The 25,776-nt window shown below is 43.2% G+C and overlaps 1 protein-coding gene across 1 annotated transcript; it reads left to right on the forward strand.

Moving 5' to 3' along the window:
• The first annotated feature begins 21,297 nt into the window (after positions 1–21,297).
• Positions 21,298–22,164, forward strand: LOC122625003. The gene has a single exon (XM_043804813.1). The coding sequence runs from the start codon at positions 21,298–21,300 to the stop codon at positions 22,162–22,164; it is 867 nt and encodes a 288-aa protein (XP_043660748.1).
• Positions 22,165–25,776: the final 3,612 nt, after the last annotated feature.

The following is a 25,776-nucleotide window of genomic DNA, read 5'->3' on the forward strand; positions in this document are numbered from 1 at the left end:
GCGGCCGCCTCGAGGCCGTCGGCTCCAGGTGACTTAGTGGATTTTAGCCCACGGATCTCCGCTTCTACTTCCTCAACCGTCACCGGATCTATGTCGTGGTGGTCGCTTTGTACCGGCGGTACCTCCTCATGTAGGGTTTCGTGGATTTCTTCGGGAGTACACCTTAAAATCGGGGTGAAGGCCTCTTCCAGGTGACCGGAAAACGCCTCTGCTTTATCTAGGTCGCTTCGACACCAAGTACCATCGGCTTTCTTGACGACCGCTGCCCTCCTGGTCGGTCGTCTGATGCTGCCGGTCACCCTTCACAAGTTGTGCTGTGGGTCTCCTGGCTCCACTTCGCTTAAAAAGCTGTCGAATGCGGCTCTCCGTAGGACAAGGAGCCTGTCCTTGAGGCGTTTGGTGGCTCCATTGAGGGCCCTCTTGTCCCGTGGATTTCGCGAGTGCATCCAAGCCCTCCTGAGTCTCCGTTTCTCCGCTACCATATCGGCGACTTCCGTCGACCACAGATGTATATCCCTGTAGGGGGGCCTGGGTGTGCCTGTGGCCCTTGGTGTGGCGTGCTCAGCCGCGCTGTGCATTTCGTTGGTCAGTTTGTCGATGCTGGCGTCGACTTGCTCTGCCGAGGATAAGTCCACGTCCGGGTTTATTGCTTCGACCAGCCACTCCTTGTACGCCTCCAGGTTGGTGCTTTTCCTAAACATTCTAGGTCGAGCTGCCCTTTTCTGCACCGATAGGTTAAGGAACAACTCGACCGCGCTGTGGTCCGAAAATAGGTCGGCGTTTGGGTGGCAAGTTATCTTGGCTCGATCGATGCCCTTGGACAGCGCTATGTCGAGAATGTCCGGATGCTTTTCTAGGTCCATGGGCCAATAGGTGGGTTCGCCTGTGGAGTGGCAGTCAATCCCCATAGTGTGAACGCACCTGAGCAGGGCGTTTCCTTTGGGGTTATTGGTTCGGCAGCCCCACCATCGGTGTTTGGCGTTGAGGTCTCCGGCGAGGATGAACCTCTCCCCCATGTCGCTCAGGAGCATGTTAAATTGGCCCACGGTTACCTTGCTTTTAGGGGGGATGTAGGCTGAGGCAATGGTGACTTTGCCTAGTGGGCTGGCTACGTCCACCTTGGCGCACTGCACCCAGTCCTCCTTCAAAGTAGCTTCCCTGCTGTATCTGATGCCCTTTTTGATTAATAAGGCCGCTCCTCCGTGACCTCTTCCACTGGGATGGTTAGCGTGGATGAGGTCGTAGCCCCTTAAATGCATATACGACCTGTTGGTGAAGTGCGTCTCCGATATGAGTAGGATATCTATTGCATTTGTTAGCATGAAGTGTTCCACTTCGAGCCTGTGTCTGACCAGGCCGTTGGCATTCCAGAAGGCTATGTGCAGGCCTACTTGCTGCAGACCTGGGACAGGATGGCGCTAACCATTGCCGTCAGTTGAGTGAACATCTTGTCCATCATTTTCTCTAGCAGTTTCTCCAGTCTGAGCATGAAGTCTGCCGCTTGGTGTTCCTCCTTGGGGGACTCTGGCGTGGGCTGTTGTTGGTGCGCTTGCAGTGGCCTTATGATATTGATATGGAAACACAAAATTTCCACATTGACACCGAAACTCATAACGACGAAACTTTCAATCATGTTAATTTAAGAAGAGGCCAATTAATTAGAAACGCCTTTTACGACTTTGTTTGCACTCACAGAAACACTGAATAAAAATATGTAAATACAATAGTTCTATACTTACTTTCTGTTTCAAATATGTTTTCCATCTCTGTCCAATTTTTTTCTACCAAGATTCTATTATGATAGATCTTGCTCTTTTGATCCCATAGCGCTGGGCGTAAAAATATTTCGTCAATTAATTTTTCAACGTTTATCTCCATTTCGTTCTGTTGTTTTCTCACAAATGCCACCAAATGAAAACATTAAAAACGCATGCTTTGAAAGCAAACGGTAAATAAAGCACAGAATGCAACAAAACAATCGTACGCTCTGAGCGAGTTGAAGCGATAAAGCAGGTTGCAAACTGCTCTCTCGCTTTGCTCTCGCTTTATCGCTTGAACTCGCTACTCGCCTCGCTCTCACTCTGACATATTTCGAGCGATTTCACTTAAAAATGCTTGCAGAGCTTTATCGCTCGTTCTCGCCCAATATTATCGCATCGCTTCGCTTCGCTTCTCGCGCGCACTCTGCCGTCAGCCTAAGACCCGCGACCTTGCCGCTAATCCTTTCACGCGTTATGCAGGTGGCGCACGCCTCGCAATATGAGACCTAGATGGCGTTGCAGTTTTAGCTCTGCCGCAAGTGCCACAGGATAAAGGATTATACTGGTCAGCTGGAGATATTCCGTATACATGTCGCAAAGAAAACTTGTATCATTTAACAAGTATAATATAGCTATAGTTTTGTACTGAAATTAAGAAGAGCTTAGCAAAATACATTGAAGCTCTTTTATTTTACACCGTTTTTCGAACTACACACCGGTCCAATTAGCATAAATAATACAGAAAAAAAATAACATTCCAACATAAGAGTTTTCAATGGAAAATCACACAGACGCTAGCTTCGCGCCCAAATTTAAGCACAGTGTAGCCCTGTGATTCCCACCCAGCTGGACACACTAAGCATACCAATTAATCCGTGCAGCCCTGGGATATCGATAAAACGTTATCGAAATTTGGCAGCTGGCCACACTAAACATACCAGCTGACCAAGGCAACTGGGCGGTCTCGACAGCGCGTTATCGGAAGGTGCCCTCAATCCCCTAGTACGACCTGGACACACTAGCTGTTTTTTTTTTTTGGTATAGCTGTTTTACTTATTTAAAATCTGTCCTATTGGACAATAATTAAATTTTATGTGGGGGAACATTGACATAAGGGGAGTACTTAGAATGTACTTGGGTAGGGGTTACAAATATACATTAATGTTGCGTGAGGTCAAGCGGGTGCGTACTCTGTAGGCGTCTTGTGGATTGGCTGTTGTCTAGCAGATTGATGGCCAGGTGGTTGGGGTGATTCTCCAGTCTTCTGGCGTATCTCTCACTGAGTCGGTAAATCTCGTCTTCCACCCACGGAATTCCGAGCTCCTCGTGGATGGCAGCATTCTCGTGGTAGGGATGGGCGTTGGAGACTATTCTCAAGCATCGGTTCTGGAATCGCTGGATCTTCTCTCTATGTGAAGCACTTGTAGTGCCCCACAGCTGGATTCCATAGGTCCATATTGGCTTGAGAATAGTCTTGTAGACGAGCAGCTTCGTTTTGTCACGCAGCTTGGAACTTTTTCCAACGAGCCAGTGGAGTTGCTTAAGGCGTATGTTGACCTGGATACGCTTACTATTAATGTGAGGGCCCCATGTAAGCCTTCTATCCAGGGTAAGCCCTAGGTATTTGGGGGTGCTGGTAGTAGGGATCGTGTCGCCGTCAAGAGTGACCGGAGGGCATTTTTCGGCGTTGACCGCAATATTCCATCGTTTCAGCCATGGATTCAGTGCATCCAGTTGCCTCTGTATGATGGCTGAAGCTCTATCAGGGTTAGTTGCGGTGGCGAGGAACGCGGTGTCGTCGGCATAGGTGGCTATTGTGAGGTGACGTGAGGGTATTATAGGAAGGTCTGCTGTGAACAGGGTGTAGAGGATGGGACCAAGGACGCTGCCTTGAGGTACTCCGGCTCTTATGGGCCTTGGCGTGCTGGATGAGGATCCGCACCGCACTTGGAATTCTCTTCCTTCAGTGTAAGATTTGAGTAGAGCGTAGTGGGAACTGGGAAGGTGGGACTTAAGTTTGTGGAGGAGTCCGGGATGCCACACTCTGTCAAACGCCTGCTTGACATCGAGGAAGACGGCCGAACAGTATCTTTTCTTCTCGAATGCATCGTGGATTCTTGATACGAGCCGGTGGCATTGCTCGGGTGTTCCATGAGATCGCCTGAAGCCAAACTGGTGATCCGGGATCAAACCAGCCTCGTCCAGTACTGGCAACACTCTGCGCAGAAATACTCTTTCGAGTATTTTGGAGAGTATTGCCAGCAGACTAATCGGTCTATATGAGGCAAGATTGGCTTCAGGTTTTCCAGGTTTGAGGATGAGGATGACTTCTGCACGTTTCCATGATCTCAAGGAATCGATTGAATGAGTCCTGCCGTAGTGTACAAAGCTTGTCCTTAAGCTCCTTGCTGGCTCTGTTGAGTGTTGCTTTATCCCTTGGGTTGCGCGAGGAGAACCAGATACGTCTGAGGCGCCTCTTCTCCGCCACGAAGGCCGCAATTTCTGGATACCAAAGGTGGAGATCTCGCTCAGGTGTTCTCGGGGTAGTTGGAGGAGGAGGGTTGGCGAACTTAGCCGCATTGTGCATCTCCTCAGTGAGTGTCTTGATCGCCGCATCAATGTCACTTGAGGAGGAAAGAGGAGGATCCGGGTCCAGGGAGGATAGCATCCAGAAGGTAAATTTGGAGGAGTCGGTATGCTTCCCGGTGAGTCTTCTTGGCAGCTCTTTTTTGAGGACGGGGATATTGAGCAACATCTTTATTGCGCTGTTCTCAGATAGCAGCTTGTTGAAAGTGGTGCATGTGAGTCTGGCTTGTCCTATGCCTTTGGAGATGGCAAAGTCCAAGAGGTCGGGAAGCAAGGCGGGGTTAGTAGGCCAGTGGGTTGGCTCACCAGTGGAGTGGCAATCCAGTCTTCTGCTCTGCACGAACCTGTGGAGCGTTCTGCCTTTGGGGTTGATGGAGCGGGACCCCCACCAAGAATGTTTGGCGTTAAAATCACCGGCTGCTATAAAGCGAGGTCCAAAGGACTCGAAAAACTCTTGTAAGTGAGTCTCGGTGACTGAGTGTCTGGGGGGGAAGTAGACCGCTCCAATGGTGATGTCCCCCTGAAGGCTGGAGATTCGTGCCAGGGCACACTGGGCCCATTCCTCCTGAAACGCAGGTAGCTCCGTGTACTGGATACCACTCCTGATGAGCATGGCTGCTCCTCCGCGCGCTCTGCCAGATGGATGGTTGGCGAGTATGACATCATAGCCGCTGATGTTGTAGTGGGATCTGGGACAAAAATGGGTTTCAGATACAAGGAGTATGTCAATCGCTTCCGTTTTTATGAGGTATTCTACCTCGGCTCTGCTCCTCTGCAGGCCGTTAGCATTCTAAATGACTATGTTCAGGCTTATTTCCATGTTTTGGCGTTGAGGATGGAAGCAATAAGCTGCGTCATTTGGGAGAACATTTTTTCCATCATACTTTTAACCATTCCTTGAAAACGGGCAAACATTTGTTCCAAGTTACTGGATTGCGGAGCTTCAGGTGGGGTTTGGCGGTTTTGGTTGGGATCGGATTGCTGTCGTGCTTGAGTAGACTTAAGCGCGTCTTTATAGCTCATATTGGAGATGTTTGGGATCTGGATGGTGCTGGGCTTGCTGGTAGATGTAGCCGGTCTGGGTTTGGGGGCTTGCTGTGCCTTGGCCTTCTTGTAGGCAGGGCATCCTCTGTATGAAGCGGGGTGGTCAGCTTGGCAGTGAAGGCACTCCTCCTCGTCCTCCTCCTTGGTGCATGACCGGGAGTCGTGTTGGCCAACACATTTCACGCAACGGTGCTCGAGAAAGCAGTAGCGCTGAGTATGTCCAAACCCTTGGCATCTAAAGCACTGAGGCACGTCATTAAACTTCTGGGGAGGCTCGATGGTGACGACCGACCTGCACAGTCTCCTGATTTGGTAGACCTCCTTATTGTTACTGGCGGGTTCAATGTTGGCGAAAAATATCCCGAGTGGCTCCTTGGTTTTCCTACCAATAGGATTATGCAGGTCTCTGACCTTATGCCCTAGTCTTTCAAGTTCCTCTTGAATCTCGTCACGATCGGCGGTGTGGTGTAATCCCTTGATTACGACTCTGTAGGCCCTCTCGTCTTTGGGCTGGAACGTGCGATGCCTTTTGTTCTGGGAAACGAGTTGCTTACGGAGCTCGGAGTACGACTCCTTGTCAGGCATCATTACACGCACGTTGTTGTTGCGTTCCGATTTGTATGTGAAGTCTTTGCTGGGACCCACGAGAGTCGTAATCATCTTAATCAGAGCAGAGACGTTGGTCACGCTCGGGATGAAGATCGGGGGTGGCTTGAATGTCCTCGGGGTAGGCTTGGGTTTGTCCGGGGTTTTGTTGGGAGCGGGTACAGGTTCTTCGTCTGAGGTGGCTTGGTCGTCGTCGTCATTGTCTTCCTCTTCGCTCGAGAGGATGGCAAACTGGTTGTTTGCAAGCCTACGACGCGAAGCTGCACTGGTGCTGGGGGTGACGTCGAGTTCCTCCATTTGGGGCTTGCGCGCAGGCTTTCGCTTGACCTCACCGGGCTCCGAATGCGAGGTGCTGGAGTCACTACTGGTGCTGGACTCCCTTGATCTTAGGGCCTTCTTGCAGGGCGTTAATTTGCCTAGCTTGATGGCACGCGGGGGGGCCTGCCAGTCCATGGTGTCGGGTGATGGGTAGAGGGGGGGGGAGCTGGGTACAGTTGGTCGGTGTACCAACCACTGCACGTGGCTGCTGCTGTGTTAAAGTTGCTTAAATATGCGCTTGATGTAAACGACCAGATAACACGCACGCTCGAGTGTGCGTTAGTATTCGTGCGTGTCCGTTAGGCACGCGAGCTGAGCCAATCAGAGCGCGTGGCGATATCTCGCGACGCGGTGAACGGTACGAAAAAACGGAGGTGAAGAAAAGCGAAACAATTTCTTGCTTGCGGTCCGCAGGCACGTCTGCACTCGTTGAGTGTTCGATCGCGACTGACACTAGCTGTGGGCTATATAATCAGCGCAAAATTCCAAGCTAAGCTTAGTCACGTTTCGATGGCAATCGAGGAACATCAGAAGTAGCAGTTGTGAATATATGTAATCGTATCGATTATATATCAAATAAAAGGCAAGAATCTGCATGTCTAAACTAAACTTTTTATCTTTTATAAATTTCGAAATCTCGACGTTCATGCGGACATGCCGAGATCGACTTAGCTATTGCTCTTGATTATGAATAAACAAAATAATTGATTTTTATAAATGGATCCAAATTCTTTAAGAGCTGAAATTTAAAGTCATTTTGAGTAAATCCTTCTTTTAATTTAACCAGAACAACTCAATCACAAAAGATTAATATAGATAGGATTTACCTCATAACACTGGTCATGTTTTAAATCCAAAGAAATTAAGAAGTTATTGATCGTTTTAAAAAAGATAAGTATGCTTTACGTTCAAGGAAGCCAGAGTTCGCCGATTTATCTTCCGAAACTAATGATGAATATAATAAATCATTTTAAATTAAAAAAAAATTTAAAATAACAATTAATTGCCGCAAGGCACAACACGAATCAGAAGAAGCGTTTCAGAACCTTTTACTTTTCAGAAGTATACTGCGAATATGATTCCATGATTGAAATTGATAAATACTTTACAAACTTAAAATGTGTTTAACACAATCCATTTTTAAATGGGATCACTTCGGACCAGCTTTCAAAAACTATTTCAAAGTCTCTGGCTTAAATTGTTTGGAACGCCGATGCTCTGATCAGCCCGGGTCTTATTAAATTTTGTTCTATTTCGAAAGTTGCAGATCGGCAGAATTTTTCGATATCGACATTCCCAGAATAAGAAATTTGACATTTTTAAAATCGATCCCTTACAAATATTATAACTGCTGGGATATTTTTCTAATAGTTTTCTTTGTAAATGTAACAAGAAATCTCTTAATAATTTCTTCAAACATTTTAAGAGAAATTACTTTTTATATGATAAATTATGATAAATTAAAACTTGAAATGTTATTGTTGAAAAGTCTAATTTTAAAAAATGAAATGCAAGATATTAAAGAAAATCTATTTAGTTTATTATTTGAGTCGGTGCTATACAAATCTTTTGTTTAACTTATAATATTTTAACAAGATATTGAAGTCCTCGTCTCTTAGAATCAGAAGCCTATGACACTGGCACGTATCTGGTCCTTCCGAAGCGTTATCATCACTCCAGGGGCAAAGCTTGTAGTGGAATCCATATTTAGAATGGATCAGTTCTTTATCCTCCAAGTCCTCCAGAGTGCTCTTCAAATATATAAGCTGCGTTACGTGCTTCTCAAATATCATGTCTTCGAACTGCATCAAGAAGAGCTCAATTAGTTTGGAGTCCATTTTAGGTTGATTGTTTTACTCTTTAAGGTTCTTTTAAAGACTGATGTTGGATTAAGAAAACTCAAACATTTATATGGGAAAATTTCATTTATTTATTTATTTACTGATAAAAATTCAATTCGTGCAGAACTATATCTATTTACATCCTTTCCCTTATATACTGTAGTGGTGAACTCCGAAGTAATTTGGTGGGGACGGGTAGCTGCCATTGGAGAAGGTGCTTGGAGACTTAGGTGCTTGTTACAAGTTATTTATGTTTGTCTGAAATCAGACTCTAAGGTGCTGGTGTTCTGGCTCTCAGTGTCAAAACTAATGGGGGAGACTGCAGAGTTTGCTCGAGGGACCAAAATGTTAGAACGATCTTAAAAAAAAAGATCTACATTTACTGAGTTATAATTTCAAACTGAATATAGGCAGACAAATGTTTGACGATACAATTGCTGCTGCTGTTCAATCGAGTTACGTACAATCTTAATATATATAAATCTCGTGTCACAATGTTTGTCCTCAATGGACTCCTAAACCACTCAACCGATTACAATAAAATTCGCACACCATGTGCAGTTCGATCCAACTTGAGAGATAGGATAGTTTAAATTCTGGAAAAAGAAAGTCAAAAGTCAAAAGAAAAGCGGGAAAACCGTTATTTACATGCAGCGCCATTTCTAAAACATAGGATGTCATTCTTCCCTGCTCATTTTGTTTTATTTAATTCATGAGACAAACTTTATTTGGTTCATAAATAAATTGTAACAGCAGGCATTTGTTTTTGAGGTGGTAAGTTGAACTGTGTTAATTATGTGTATCGTGCATTTGAGGTTAAACTCACCACTTCCACCTTCTTCGACTTCCTCATCCTCATCCTCCTTCTTCTTCATCAATTAGAAGATACACGAGCCGAACGCAATAACGCAAGAACACTAAAGCATCAACAATCACGCAGGTTTTCAGAAGAAGGGGGAAGAAGAAGACGAAGAAGGAAGAAGAAAGAGGAAGAAGAAGGAGGAGGATTAAGAAGATAAAGGAGGAAGAAGGAGGATGAAGAAGAAGAAGGAATAAGGAGCATGAAGAAGTCGGAAGAAGAAGGAGGAGGAAGAAGAAGAAGAATGACCCATACAAAATCTCTGGAAGCATTAAACAGAACAATGCAAGATCTACGTCGCAATCAACAAATTTTAGGTGGTGCAATAATATTTTTGTCAGGAGATTTCCGACAAACATTGCCCGTCATTCCACGTGCAACGTTAGCGGATCAGGTCAATGCTTGCTTGAAGTATTATTTCCTGCGATATGTCCAAAAATTGACATTGAAAATAAACATGCGTGTTCAATAGCACTATGAACAATCTGCAGAACGGTTTTCGAAGCAATTATTAGAATTCGGAAGTGGCAAAGTTCCAAATACAAATGGCTTGATCACTTTGCCAAACAATTTTTGTACAATTCTACAATCTAAAGGGGAATTAATAGAAAGCGTTTTTCCAAATATAATTCAAAATCACAGAAATCACGATTGGTTGACAGAACGAGCAATATTGTCACCAAAAAATGTACATTTTCACATTCAAGAAAAATTGCCAGGCGCACTGATATCATATAAATCTTTTGATAGCGCAATGAAAGAAGATGATGCAGTGAATTATCCAGTTGAATTTTTAAATTCCCTAGAACCGCCTGGTATGCCAACGCATTTTTTGAACTTAAAAATCGGCTCATCAATTATTTTACTGCGGAATTTAAATGCACCAAAATTGTGCAATGGCACAAGACTGGTTGTAAAAAAATTGATGCCGAATTTAATTGAAGCCACGATATTGACTGGAAAAGCGAAAGGAGAAATGGTGCTCATACCGCGTATTCCGTTGATACCAACAGACATGCCGTTTGAATTTAAGCGACTGCAATTCCCAGTGCGTCTATCATTTGTCATGTCCATCAATAAGGCACAAGGACAAACGCTTCAAGTATGCGGGTTGAATTTGGAAGAGCCGTGTTTTTCTCATGGGCAGCTATACGTAGCCTGTTCAAGAGTTGGCATTCCAAACTCTTTATTTGTATTCGCTCCAAATGGACAAACGAAAAATATAGTTTATCCAAATGTTTTGGATTGAAAATAACAATTTTCAAATAAAATAAATGACTTTCATATAACAAATTCTAGGAATTTTTCACTGAATTTTAAGATTGCATGCGGCGAAGCGCACAGGGCCAACTAGTATATATATATAATCTAACATCTCCGTGCTCATGTATGAACAATATATTTGAATGATATAAATCCTAGCACTTCAAAACTAAAACCAAAGTTTTCACCACTTCCTAATGTGTTGTGTTGTGTCTTGTGTTTGATAAAAATCTTCTGAAGATTATATAAATTAATCTGTATCCATATTTATTATTTTCGTAGAAGGACTTATATTTAAAAGGAAGTTAAATTAAAATTCATACATTAACCATTTTGAGAGTTCTAAAACCGTTACTCCTATTATATAGGTTTATCAAACATAATTTTGGACGGTGTTGACTCAATTGCTGCTAAGTTTGAACCAAATATTTCTACGCTATGAAAATCATTTCTAGCTATGCGCTGTCTAAAACCTTGGAAATGTTGTTTAGATTGATCCTGTTTTACTAAAGCTACTTGACGACGCTTTGCTACATTCTCCATTGTTTTCCCGTAAACATCATTATACATTAGCTTACAACATTTTTTTTCAAAATCATTTTTAGCCAATTTTCTTTGATGTGTGTTTGCACTCGCAGTGGCTGAAGTCTCACACATTACATGTAACAAGTTTATCAAACAAACGGCTATAAGTCCTACTTTAGCATTACCTAAAAATTTCGGTATATTATTCATAAATGAATCACTAGCCCATTTTTCTGTTGACTGTCGTTGACTTTCACTCTGAAAAAGTAATTTCCAAGTTCGAAGCGTTGTCAAAATATTTTGAGGTTACGTAACATGGCGAACTGATAAAGAAATTCATGAGATGTTTTGTAGAGTTCATATGATTTGATTTTAGAATATGCTGGTCAGATAATTCATAATACTTGCAACGACTTTTGCATGGCAATTGCACATTTTAATGAAAATTCTTTTTTTTAAGGAAATGTATCACCACAAATCTGGCGCTGAAAAGCGCTAAGAGCATGCAGAACGCGAGAAATAAAATAAAGAAGGGCAGAAAAAACAAACGTCTCTTAACTTATATCTAAAGTTGCAAACACAAGCAGATGATTCTCCACAGCAAAATATAGTGTCTGAAAACAACGACAAACCACCAGAAAAGTTAATGGCAGCAAATGCATCATCCTCGCAAGGTAATTGATATATGGTATAGTCAAATTTATGTGACATTATCATATATGTTTTTGAATTTCGTTCAGGAACAACGGAAGCTTTGGAAGATGATTCACGTGTAATAAACTATCATCAAGAAATCCCAAATTCTTCAAAGAAAAGCAGTGAAGTGTCTACCCCAGGGGTACTGCAAAAATCAAACGTGGAATAAACTGTACGAGCGGCTACCAGTCACGAAAATAATCAAGACCATATTCAATGCTATGTCAAGTGGCGTGATCTTGAAAGAAGACTTAAAAACGACTCTTCAGTTGATGCATTGTTGTCCACGCAAGTAGCAAGCAAAGCGATGAAATGGAGAGAAATTTTGAAAAGAGTTCTGGACACAATTTTGTTTTTGGGCAACCGAGGCTTAGCTTTAAGAGGAGATAGTGATCTCATTGGAAATCCAAACAACGGGAACTTTTTGGGAGTTTTGGAGTTGATAAGTCACTACGATCCCGTGTTACGTGATCATTTGCAGAAAGTGAAAGATTCCCAACAAAGTTGTCATCGAATGCAAGTTCACTATCTATCACATGAAATCCAAAATGAATTTATAGAACTGTGTGCCCGACACAGAAATTTTAAAAGAACGAGAAGTTGCAAAATACTATGCTCTGATTGTCGACTCGACGCCTGATTGTTCGAATGTGGAACAAACAACTTTTGTGCTACGCTTTCTTCGTTTTGATGATGAAGAAAATATATTTACAATTAAAGAAAGATTCCTGACCTTTGTTGATTGTAATAAAAAACTGGTCTAGACATCGCGAATCTGATCCGAGGAACATTGGAAATATATAATATTCCATTGATGGACTGCCGGGGACAAGGATATGACAACGCAAGAAACATGAGTGGTCAATACAAAGGGGCGCAAAGAGACTCTTCGGGACATCAACGGTATTCAAAAATACATGAATTCATTCGAATGTATCCTAATGTCGTCGATTTGGTTCAAAATTTTGAGTGCAATCAATGAGAGAAACGTTGTCCTTCAAACAAGAGGAGCTACTATAGACGTCGAAGTTGACAATCTTAAGGCTCTTCTTTCAGATTTGCAGTTTATAAGAAATCGATGGGATCAAATTCTAAGTGAATGTAAACTTGTCTCAACAGGATGGAACATTCCTGAAACTTTACCAACAGTTCGCAACAGGAAACGTGCCAAAGTATTTCCCGATGATGAAGACGCAAGTTCAGAAACCGACAACATTTCTGAAGAAGAAAAATTCAGGACCAGCACTATCCTCAGCATCATCGATTCGGTCATTGCAGGAACGATGAAAAGATTCGAAGCTGTAAAAAATTTAAACGAAGTGTTTTCTTTTTTATGGAAATTCACCACGTTGGATAAAGATACTCTCCAAAAATCTGCCGGAGAATTCACCAAGAAGTACAAAGCTGATGTTTCCGAAGAGTTGAAAGATGAAATCGTCCACCTCAGACATATATATGAGGCTAACGCTCTGTACTCAAAAAACCTTCAGAATCTTTTTCCAAATGTCTGCGTTGCTTAGAGAATTTTTTGTACTCTCCCTGTCAGTGTCGCTAGTGGAGAACGCACTTTTAGTGTTTTATCGCGAGTTAAAAACTTCCACAGATCTTGTTCTTCGCAAAAGCGTTTAACTGGTCTAGCGATTTTATGTTTGGAGTCCGAGTTAGCAAGGCAGTTGGATTTCAGCGTGATAATGGATTCTTTTGCTTTTGCAAAAGCGCGGAAAGCGAATTTCATCGATGCTTAACATTCTACAGTTAATAAAATTTTACTTTACATAACAGAATTCTTATTTTTCACGTGTTACATTACACAGAACGTATCTAATGTGTAGATATGTATCTACAAAATAACAAAATACACCTTGATTTTTTTATGTTGAAAAATGTTTAAGGGGGCCCGCGAGTTGTATCCCCCGGGCCCGTATTCCCCGTCGCCGGGCCTGATCAGTAGTATTAGTAGTTACAACAAAAAATAACAAATTGAGGAAGAAAAACCATGTATATTCATCTTGGAGGCCTGTAAGCAACAAATAGCATATATAAATAAATTGTAAAAATTGTGTAATTCTTCTTTACACACCTTTTATACAAACTTATGCTCTTCGTTTTCCAATGCAATATTGTACTGAAATTCAGATTCTAGTTCTATTTCATCCTCTATTGAATCATCCAAGTTGGATGGACACTCTAAAAGCTCCAATACGTCTGAAGGAAGACACATTTTTTTGTCGTTGAATTCGCCTATCCAAATTTACTGATGATATTATAGGATCTGAAGTTTCGATTGCTCTGTTAAACACGTCTGTTAGGTTTTGTATTTTTCCACATTTTCTGGGGTGATGTAAATGTTGGAATGTCCCCTCCCTATTCAGAAATACCATTTTTAGTATATGTCACTTCAGGCATTATATGAATAGCTTTTGGTCACATTATTATCTTCCTTCTTTCCTTTTTCTTGGACGAGGTAAGCTGTGGTGCTGGTGTTGCGGTTAATTAAAAATTTAAAACATAAAACTAAAACTTCTCTTGTTTATTGATTACAAAAAAGTAATAATTACAACAGTAAACGATCAGATTTATAATATTTGTTGCGAGATTCGGCTCCTTCTCCAAAATACCCAATAGGAACGGTGTTTTCTATAATATCACTTAAGTGAATTAAAATTTTGTGCACAGTTGCTCTCATTGGAAGTCAAGTATATTTATCAATAATTAACTCGGTCGTGTAATAACAAAAGGTTTGAAATTTTCGAATAGCTATTGGCAGCTGACACGAGAGGCATATTAAAATGGTTTGCAATGAGTTGCTCATCAATTCCTGTGATGTTGGATAAGACATTAGGATCAGAAAAGGCACGTCGAGCTGTGTTTCCATCGTTTGTACATCCCAATCCTCCAACTTTCGGTTGATCGACTTTCAAGGCAAGGTGTTTCCAAAACAGTTCCTGAACTTCTTTTTTTTGTTGAATAAACTCTTTTTATCGTTTTCTGCTGAAATTCTCCAAATTTTCACCTTACATTTACAGCCCGCATGTTAAATAAATTCGAAAATACGAATCCAGCTGTGCAGAGGGCTTAGACCGTGTTTTAAGTGACTGACCAATGGTAAAAACTTTGCGCACTTGAAGTCCTTGTTCCCAAGAAAGTCAGAGGGTGTGGCTCCGCAAATTGGAAAAGCTTGAGACGAGTTGGTAGCCGTTAGCGCAGGTTTTAACCTTTCCGTCTATTACTGTTAAATACAGGCTAAAAGTTTTATTTGTGGTAGCGTTCATTTTATTCATTTAAAATCTGTCCAGATAGACAATAATTAAATTTTCAAGGGGAGACATTAACTTAAGGGATTACAATAGGATGTAGGTGGGTCGGGATGTAAGAGATTTTATTGTTGGGGAAGGTCCAGTGGATGTTTCCTCCTCAGTCGTCCGAGTGTTTGGCTGTTATCCAGCAGGTTGATAGCCAGATGGTTGGGGTAGTCGTCGAGCCTCTTCAGATATCTCTCGCTGAGCCTTGAGATTTCTTCAGCGACTGACGGAATACCAAGCTCCTTGTGGATGACCGAGTTTTCATGGTAGGGGTGTGCGTTGGAGACGATTCTCAGGCATTTGTTTTGGAACCGCTGTATTTGAAGCCGGTTTGAGTGGCTTGCGTGCCCCACAGCTGTACCCCGTAGGTCCAGATTGGCTTCAGAAAAGCTTTATAGACCAGCAGCTTGATGTTTGGTCGAAGCTTAGACCTTCTCCCATTGAGCCATTGTAGCTGCCTGAGACGAGACTCTGCGTGAGGGCGCCATGTGAGCCTGCGATCGAGCGTCAGCCCCAGGTATTTTAGAGTGGGTGCGTTGGGGATAATGCCTCCGTTTAGCAGAACGGGAGGACACTCTCCTCTGCGTAGCGAGAATGAGGTTTGGGTCCATTTTTCCGCGTTCACTACGATATTCCACCTTTTCAGGGATGTAGCGTGTCCAGTTGCCTTTGGATTGTATTTGAGGCTTCTTGGTGATCAGAAGATGAGGCAAGAAATGCGGTGTCGTCGGCATATGTGCAGGTTGTCAGGTTCCTGGCGGGAATTATGGGAAGGTCTGCGGTGTAGAGGGTGTAAAGGATAGGTCCCAGCACGCTGCCTTGTGGTACTCCGGCAGGTAGGAAGGTAGGATTTTATTTTGTAGAGGAGTCCAGGATGCCACACTCTGTCAAATGCCTGCTTTATGTCCAGCATAACCGCGCAGCAGTTCTTTTTCTCTTCAAATGACTCCAGTATGCGCTTAACTAGTCGGTGGCATTGCTCGGGTGTTCCATGGCAGCGTCTGAAGCCAAACTGGTGATCAGGGATCAGTCCGGCCTCGTCCATTACTGGCAATACTCTGCGCAAAAATACTCTTTCGAGTATTTTGGAGAGGATTGCCAGTAAGCTCATCGGACGATAGGAGGCTAGATGGGCTTTATGCTTTCCAGGCTTAAGGAGGACGATTATTTCGGCGCGTTTCCACTCCTTCGGGAAGTACCCTTGTTTCTCAGCTGTCTTAGAAAATTTTGCATGGAACCAAGTTGCTTCACATATTCGTCTTCCTTTGTAATGCAGTCCTTACTCTCTTTGACAAATTCCAATTTTAATGGCCTATAAAATCGAACGGATTGCGGTGTGCGGTTGTTCCATAAAACATTGCTTGACCCATCTAGAAGTCGTAAAGGCGTTACGGTAGTAGCAAATATACTGGAACTTAGTTCAAGAAATCCTGATGAGTTCTTCTGATTGTAATGGGATTGGCCAGAGCTTCCATCAAATCCATAACTTAAAATAAGTTCCGCCGATAAAAACTGCGTCCCCTGGTCCTGCATAATATTTTCAGCGACGTCAGCTCGCAATTGGACGATGCGAGTTGCAGTATGGGTTAAAAGACTTTGAAGCGTTACTTCAGCTTTTTTATCGCACACTGAAAAATCATTAGGTCGGCACATTTTTTACATTCAGCAACTGACTGCTATAGTGGATAAATATCGCAATGCTTTCTTTTTGACAGTTCCCTTACATCACAATATTGCTCTTTTGTGAATTGCTGGTCCAGGAGTAGAGCTAATGCTTCCTTAGGAGAAACAGCTTCTGGTTTTTTCATTGGAGCCATAATTTTGCGTATATATTTCGCCTTACCGGGACATATCGAAAGGGAGCAGATCTACAAGTTTTTTTTTCGCGCAGCCATGCTCGCTGCATGAATAAGCATATTAAGATTCATTTACGCTAGACCTGCAGCACGTCTTTTTCGAGATCTGATGCTCTTTGCATTATAAGGTAGTGATGGCCTTCCCACGGTCTTTTGGGATTTCGGAAACTTTATGACCGTTTTGGAATACAGCTTTTTTCCACATTTCAGCTAAGCGATAGCAAATATTTCTAGCTTTTTGTTTAAAAATGCCATAATGCAGGTCCTGTTCAACTTCTGGCCTAGAAGCTTTTAAATAATTTAACAAGGCGTCCTCCTTTGCAGCTTTTCCGTTGGCTTGTAGCCATATATTGAACACATGTATATTTTGAAAAGTGAGGTTACCACCTAAAAATTAAAATATCTCCCAAAATCGTAAAAAGTGTAATTTTTAATTACAACTATCTAAACAAGAATTAAATAAGCTACAACATGAGGTATATTTCATCAATGGACTCTGCTGGACTCACTTTAAATCTCTATTCAAAGTTAAGGCATTATAAAAAATAATACTCTTGTAAAGCAACTTACATTTTTTCCAAATTACTGTGACAACACAAGTTTTTTTTTCTATTGACTATCAACACATAATACAAACCACACTGAATAAAACTCATTTTGCAGAATGAAAAATAACGCTTTGGTTCAAAGGATATTAAAATATTTGTATCAGAGGAAAAACTTATCGTTGCAGATAATTATTTATTGCACGCGCAACAGCTGATTTCTTTGTTGTGGCGCCATCTATTAAAATTTCTAGTATGCAGCACTAAAGACTGGTCAATTATGAATGCGTACACTAGAGCTGGGCGACCAATCACGATAGTATCGATATATTGAATATTTACTTCTCAAGCCACTATCGAATATTTGATTGCTGGTAAGGGGAAAGAAAAGGATGAATCATATGTTGCGAAAAAAGTAAAAGTTGGTAAACCAAAAGCGTGAGGTCACTTTGACCAGTCAAACGACGGTCGGTCTGCCAAGTGCATTTATTGTGCAAAAGTTTATAAAACAAGTAGCAATACATGGAATTTTTAATTTTCTATCCACGAATGTGATATAATTCTATGAAAGAATGTTATTTGTTTTAAAAAAAAAATATATGAGTTTAAGCAAACATGTTGTGTTTTATAAAAGTCGTTTAGTAAATAAGCCAACAAATTCTTTCTCAATTTACAATGGGTATAACCACTATTTAGAAAATAAAGTACTATCGTGATAGTATCGAATATTTCAATAAAAACCATCGGAAATATCGAATGTTCCAATTATCGATAGTTTCCCAGCTCTAGCGTACACTTAATTAATATTCCGACCTTCAGAAAATGGGTTTTGGCCAGAAAAAGGGGTACAATTTTCCATAGTACGTCGCCTTATTTGGGTTAAAGTGTCGTTTTTTGGGCTACGGGTGATTTATTTATTTCTTACCCAAGCGCCACAACAATGATAAAGCTTATAATAGATTAAATAATATAATAAATAAATAAAAAAAAAAGTAAATTATATTCAATTAAATACGCAAAAAAAGTCTTTCTACTGTCGACATTAAAACTAGCAAAGGAAGAAAATGGTTGGCTCTAGATATATTAATAAATTAGCAGCTAAGGAAAGGGAAAAAATAATGAAATTGAAAGCGAGGGTATAGGTGAAGTAGCATCCAGAAACATAACCATGGATTATTCTTGCAAGCGTCGAGTATAGCTGCACGTAATAATGGGCTCAATGATCTGGCCAATGATCAGTACCAAATATAAAAGCCTTTAATCCAGCTTAAGCGAAGATTATTAGGAAGTGGATAAGCAGCCCGAACAAAATTCTGTGCGTTATGACACAGCAAAGGACCAGTACTGTTCGAATCAGGAGGACGCAAAGAACAGAAAGGCTGCAATTTATCCCAACTATAAGGTAGTGGCTGAAAAAGAATGATGTCGTCCAGTCAATATGTTGCAGATACCGTAGCGAAAGTAAGCCTACAAGATCCACTGAGTTGATATTAAGTTACGGTTTTGATGGAAGCACTGGACAATCTAAATACAACCAGGCGCACACTGATTCCCAGTCAGATGAAAACGATTCATCCCTTTTTGCAACGACAGTAACGCCTCTGCGCCTTATAGATTCGCGATCCCCGCAAAGCATACGATTTGGTCGGCCTTTGAAACTTGATCTTTTAAAAGAATCTAAAAATGTAATTATTAAAGAAAATTTGATAGTACAAGCGGAAATCAAAAATTTAATATCATGCAAAGTAATCCTCAATATAATAAAATCCTTTACGTTAAGTTTTATTTGTACTTGACTGTTATTGACGGAAAAGTCCTTAACGCCCTTACAAATACGAACTCATTCCAGGCCTGCCCCATTTGCAATGCGACTCCAAATGATTTTTTGTGCAAGAACAATTTTGAGAGCCTTAAGTTTGTACCGATTGTGGGCAACCTAAAACATGGTGTAAGTCCACTACATTGCTGGATTAGATTTTTTGAATTTGTACTTCATGCTGGATATAAAATCGGTGTAGAGAAATGAAGAATCGAGAGTCTCGTCGACAAAAGCATGGTTTCGGAAAGAAAAATGGACATTCAGCAATTATTTTGAAAAAGCTATCGCTTAGGGTTGACCAAGCAAAACAAGGAGGATTCGAAAGCCCAAAGTCTTCTCCGATATAATGGCGGCCACATACTTTCCCAAAAAAAACTATTATCATTTCTCAAAATTCAAGCTTTTCAGTAGAGTATTCCCTGCCATCATCATTATATAGATTTACCTTCTTATATTGAAATGAGCCCCACTCTTTGCTATAAAGTCTTTAAATACAACGAACACGTCCGACTTATAAGTTATTAAATACGGCACACAGTAATGTGTATATTGATCAATAAATACTACATGGTAATTTTTATTATCAATAGTTGAGGCCGTAATCGGACCACATTCATCAGAATGAATTACAAATAGAGGGCGTTCAATATTTTCATTGTTTTTGTGCTTTTCAAATTGTGTTTTTCAAATTCAAATAATTGTACGTTTTTATAAGTTCACTATCTTCAAACAAGCCATCTCGTTAAATTTCTAAGAATTTTTCAACAATAATATGGTCCAATCTTTCAAAACAATATTTCTTTATATGGACCAGTTTCTTACAATGAAAACATTTTAGCTTAGACTTGTTTTAAAATGGTTTCTTAGTAAATTCCGTGGCTTTGTTTTTGTTTGTATTTTCCCTAGACTCTGAATTGCCTATAGCTTGCAGTACTTTAGCACTTGTGTCTTTGTTAATTCCTTTAAACTTTATTTCGTGATTGAGTAGTCGTGTCTTATTGAATTCTAATGTCAAATTGTTCTTAGTAAGAGTTTTTATAGATGTTATTACTCCTTCATAGCTGGTCGCAAATCTTTCTTTTATTGATTACCTTATTCAACACAACCGACACCTTCGCACGCTCTCGTTGTCTGCAGATGAAAGAAATTATTACTCTAGAACATAAAATTGAGAGGCACCAACAACTGTGTGAAAGAGAACCATAAGAGAGCGCGTTCTCTCCTCCCAAGATCTTCTTGATTTCTCACTCTTACATACACACAACATTGTATATGTGTGACTTTTGCATTTTCAACACTGAAGTAGTTGCTTACGAGCTGCAGCAAGTAGCCTAGGCCTTGAGTGCCTCCATCGTCTGTTGAACAAATCCGCGGTCTCCTTCGGGTGTTTGGACGACAGCAGCTTGGTTGCCTTGATCCGATCCGGACCTGGTGCCTTTTTGGCTCCACGCCAGGATATTTTCCAGTGCAGTCGGGTCAGATCGAGCTTGGGTGCCGGCATGGATGCGCTTAACTACTGTAACAACCCGTACTTTAAGGGACAACACACACAATTCAGATTGTCAACTTATTTTATTAGATTCCAATGTGATTGCTTCCAAAGTCAACGCCACACTCCCACTACCAAGTATGTATAACAAGAGAGTCACGTAAAGTAAATGCCGAGAGCGCGAGAGAGAGAGCTGGCCGTCGATCTTCGCTCAGCATCGTGGTGCTGGTTCACACAACTAACATCCTGCAGGCACCGCCCCATGGGTCGCTTTCCGCTGCGTCGCAGAGCCATTTTCTCTGCCATTTTCACAACTTCGTCTGCCTCCGCTGGAGATGCCAGTCACTCTACCAATACCAACATTAAGATCAGCTGTTATCTAGTGTTGGTAAACACCCACGTATCCGTAAGGTCTGGCAGCCCCCTCTGCCCCACCAGCTGGATCTATCAGCTGAAGCTGGGCCTCCTCAACACAAAGGTGGCGCTTTTGTCGCTGCGCTGGCTACCCTAAAATAATACTAGATTTAAGCGTTACGGGAACACTTAATTATTAAGCGTCTGTGGCGCCCAGACTAAAACCCAGTCTGGCAACACGGCGTAAGCAAGTACTAACGCCAAGACCTTTCCTGGATGACGATATCTTCTGATATCGTCAGACTGGCCTCTCTGGACTTCAAACCCCGCCGCGCAACAAGCTTACGGCATCAAGTTAACATTATATTGTATTTCGAATTAAATAAAGCAGTAACTACATAAGTTACCATATTGGTGACCCCGCAATAAACAAAATGAATACCGGAGATTGTTCGCCTGCACCGCCAACTTCGCCTGACGCTGGTGAAATTCAATGCGGCAACAGCGCAGGCACCGTTATTCCTGTCGTCGAGTCGGTTGGCGTCATCAAGCTACCGCCTTTTTGGAAGCAAAATGCGCGGTTATGGTTTGTGCAGATCGAAGCGCAATTTCAATGCAGCCGCATTTCTTCAGATAACACGCGCTACTACCATTTAATCAGTGCTTTGGATGCTGATATAATGACTGAAGTATCTGATGTCCTGGCGCAACCCTCGGAAGTCAACAAATACGAGCACCTGAAGGAGATTATCATCAAGCGCTTTACGGAATCACCGGACAGACAGTTGCAGCGCGCTTTGCTGGAGCTTGACCTTGGGGACAAGAAGCCCTCGCAGCTCCTTCGGCAAATGACAACTCTTGCTGACGGTCGCGCGTCTGCAGACGCCTTGCGAGTCCGCTGGCTCTCTCAGCTACCGCAGCACGTACAACGGAGTTTGAAGCTCCTACGCTCAGCAACTTTGGAAGCGCAAGCTGCACTCGCTGACGATCTCATGGAAGAGGAATCGGGTTCTTTTGTCATGGCTGCTGGGCCCTCCTCGGCACAATTCAGAGGCAACACCCGCGAATACCCGCCGGCAGCTGGCACAAGTGTCGTGGACGACTTGAAACGCGACATCGCAGCCATCAAGGCCTCTTTAACTCGTCTCCAGAACATGCAGCCCTCCAGCCATTCTTGCCCAGCCGATCGCAACGAGCAGCAACTCCGAGCACCACGTGTCTGCTTTTATCATGCCAAATTCGGACCAAATGCACGAAAATGCTCCTCGCCCTGTGCCTGGGTGCCACAGCAGGGAAACTAAAGAAGCTGTCATCTGTTCAGGCGACTGGTGACAGCAAATCTCCAAGCACTCGCCTCTCAAAGGAGTACCGACTTCACATAATCGATCGTAATACCAACATAAAATTCCTTATTGATTCCGGATCAGTCATCTCACTCATACCTGTTTCGATAATCAAGGGAATGCATCGTCGCAAAGACGACTTCAAACTCTTCGCGGCCAACACGTCTATAATTGATACATACGGCACGCTAAATCTAACTTTTGGTCTCAACCTACAGCGTAAGTTCACCTGGTCGTTCGTCGTTGCGAACGTCCAATCAGCAATCATCGGAGCAGATTTCCTCACGCACCACGGCCTCATCCTCGACCTCAAGGGTAAACGCCTTATGGATCCCTCAAAAGCTGTTTCGACCAAAGGAGAAGTTGCAGAAGCAAAACTTTACAACGTTTCTACAATCAACGTGCAAAGTTCCAGTGGAATAGATCGCCCGTACTCCAATCTTCTTAGTCGCTTTGTGCAGATCACTCGTCCTAATGCGTCTTTAGCAACCCGCATTCATAATGAGGTTGCGCATTACATTCAAACAACTGGCCCACCTGTTTTCGACAAGCCAAGAAGGCTGACAGGCGAAAAATTAAAAGCGGCACGCCGGGACTTCGATCTCTTACTCCAGCAAGGAGTGATTCGTCCCTCCAGCAGCCAATGGGCCAGTCCTATTCATTTGGTCCCCAAGAAGAGCAGCGAATGGCGCACTACTGGTGATTATCGTAAACTTAATGCTTCCACTATTCCAGATCGCTACCCGATTCCCCATGGGGAAGACATTCTTCAACGTCTGCATGGATGCTCGGTTTTCTCCACAATCGATTTGGTGCGTGCCTACCACCAGATCCCAGTCGCGCCAGATGATATTCCAAAAACAGCTGTCACTACACCGTTCGGCCTTTTCGAATTCGTCGGCATGCCACCTGGACTGCGCAATGCAGCGCAAACCTTCCAGCGCCACATGGACAACCTGCTTCGAGGCATTCCATTCGTAGGATGCTATATGGACGACATCATCGTGTTCTCCACAACGCATGAGGAGCATTTGAAGCACCTCCAGGCAATCTTTGAGATTTTGCAGAGGAACCACCTGCAAATTAACCCTCAAAAGTGCCAATTTGGTAAAAGTGAGGTCATTTTCTTAGGGTTCCAAGTCAATGCGAGCGGATTCAAGCCCCCTGTTGAGCGCACGCAAGCAATCAACAGTTTTCCCAAGCCTCAAACTATCATGGAATTGCGCCGGTTTTTGGGAATGGTCAACTACTACCGACACCTCATCCCACACGCAGCTCAGGCTCAAATCCCGCTCACAGACTACCTAAAAGGCGCAACCAAAAATGACAAGCGCGAAATAGCCTGGACCGGCCCTGCGGAGGATGCATTCCAGGTCTGCAAGCAAGGAATTTTACGTGCCGTGTGCTCTTCGTTCCTTTCCCCATCGGCTCACCTCGCCCTTAAAACGGACGCCTCCGATACAGCGATCGGCGCTGCTCTCGAACAACTAGTCGGCAAAGTTTGGCGTCCCATTGGGTTTTTCTCGCGGAAACTGTCTCCGGCAGAGCAAGGCTACAGCACGTATGATCGCGAGCTCCTGGCTTTTTTCGCTGGTATCATCCATTTCAAGCACATTCTAGAGGGTCGTCCATTCATCATCCAAACCGACCATAAGCCACTACAATACGCCTTCAGGCAGAAAGCAAGCAAAGCATCGCCTCGACAACTCCGCCAATTGGATTTTATCTCCCAATTCTCAACGGAGATAGTGTACAATCCCGGGGAAAACAACGCAGTGGCAGACGCCCTCTCACGCATCAACACCATAAGCATGCCGTCTAGCTTCAGTGCTCAAGCGATATTCGAGGCCCAACAAACCGACGATGAAATGGCTGAGCTTCCTCAAACAACGTCCCTTGTTCTACAAATTAGGAACCTCGACAACCTAGACATCTGGTGTGACATCTCGAATGGACGCGAACGGCCATATTTACCCAAAAGTCTGAGACGCCAAGCTTTTGATGCAGTACATGGATTGGCGCATCCCAGCGGCCGTACAACTGCAAAGTTACTTAAGCAGCGGTTTGTCTGGCCAGGAATTAACCGTGATGCCACCCTCTGGTCCCGACAATGCGTTCCTTGCCAGCGGGCCAAAATCCATCGCCACACACGCAGCCCGGTGGAGAAGATTGATGTTCCTGACAATCGTTTCGAGCACATTCACGTCGATCTGATTGAGCTTCCCACTATCCGTAACTTACGCTACTGTCTTACCATCATCGACCGCTTCAGCAGATGGCCTGCAGCTATTCCACTATCCAACATCACCGCGGAGACTGTCGCGAAAGCTCTGTATACACAGTGGATCTGCATGTTTGGCTGTCCACTCACTATAACAACGGACCAGGGAACTCAATTCGAATCCTCATTGTTTGCTGAGCTGGGTAAACTAATTGGAGCCGAAAGAATACGTACAACTGCGTATCACCCTCAGTCAAACGGCATCGTGGAGAGATGGCACCGTACCCTCAAGGCCGCCCTGATGTGTAAATCTCACATAGCATGGCCGGATCTCCTGCCTACAGTTCTGTTGGGGCTGCGCTCGGCGTTTAAGGCGGACCTCCAGTCATCGCCAGCCGAAATGCTTTTTGGCACCACTATTCGTATCCCCAACGAATTTTTTGAGTCGCACACTCCAACCGCCTTCAGCAAGGATCACCGACTCACCGAGCAACTACGTCAACATATCAGGGCAGCCCGACCTACTCCTGCGGCGCATCACGCTAAACCACCTGTTTTCATTTGTAAGGACCTGAGAACTTGTACGCACGTCTTCAAGCGAGTGGCATCTGTTAAAAAACCACTCGAGCCGCCTTACACGGGACCTCATCGGGTAATACGCCGGGTTGATGACAAGTTCTACGTCATCAGCATTCATGGACAAGAGAAGGCCATATCAGTCGACCTCCTCAAGCCTGCCTTCATAGCTGAATCTGACGCTAGCGAAGACCACCACGAGGATCCACCGCCTGACCAACAGATTTCGCAGCCACCTACGCCACCGAGCCCTGCACCTGCAGCTCCAGAATTTATACCGTTACCTTCACCACCTGGCGAAGTCACTGGAGGGGGAGTAGATGTGGCGCCCAGACTAAAACCCAGTCTGGCAACACGGCGTAAGCAAGTACTAACGCCAAGACCTTTCCTGGATGACGATATCTTCTGATATCGTCAGACTGGCCTCTCTGGACTTCAAACCCCGCCGCGCAACAAGCTTACGGCATCAAGTTAACATTATATTGTATTTCGAATTAAATAAAGCAGTAACTACATAAGTTACCATACGTCATTCTCTCTATACTGACTTGTAATACGCGCGCATTGTGTGTGTGTGTAATAAAGCATTATAATCAAATATATACTCAAATGAAGTTAATGGCGAAAGGGGGTATATAAGAAGCCACAAAAAGCTGTTTCCCATTCGTGTCAGAAACAGACAGACAAGCAAACAGATCCAAAATCGAGTCAAGGTTCGATAAGAGTACTACAATAAGTACGGCGAACAGCCACAACAACACCACCGTCTCTTA

The sequence above is a fragment of the Drosophila teissieri genome, chromosome X (genome assembly GCF_016746235.2).
Source record: "Drosophila teissieri strain GT53w chromosome X, Prin_Dtei_1.1, whole genome shotgun sequence".
Lineage (NCBI taxonomy): Eukaryota > Metazoa > Arthropoda > Insecta > Diptera > Drosophilidae > Drosophila > Drosophila teissieri.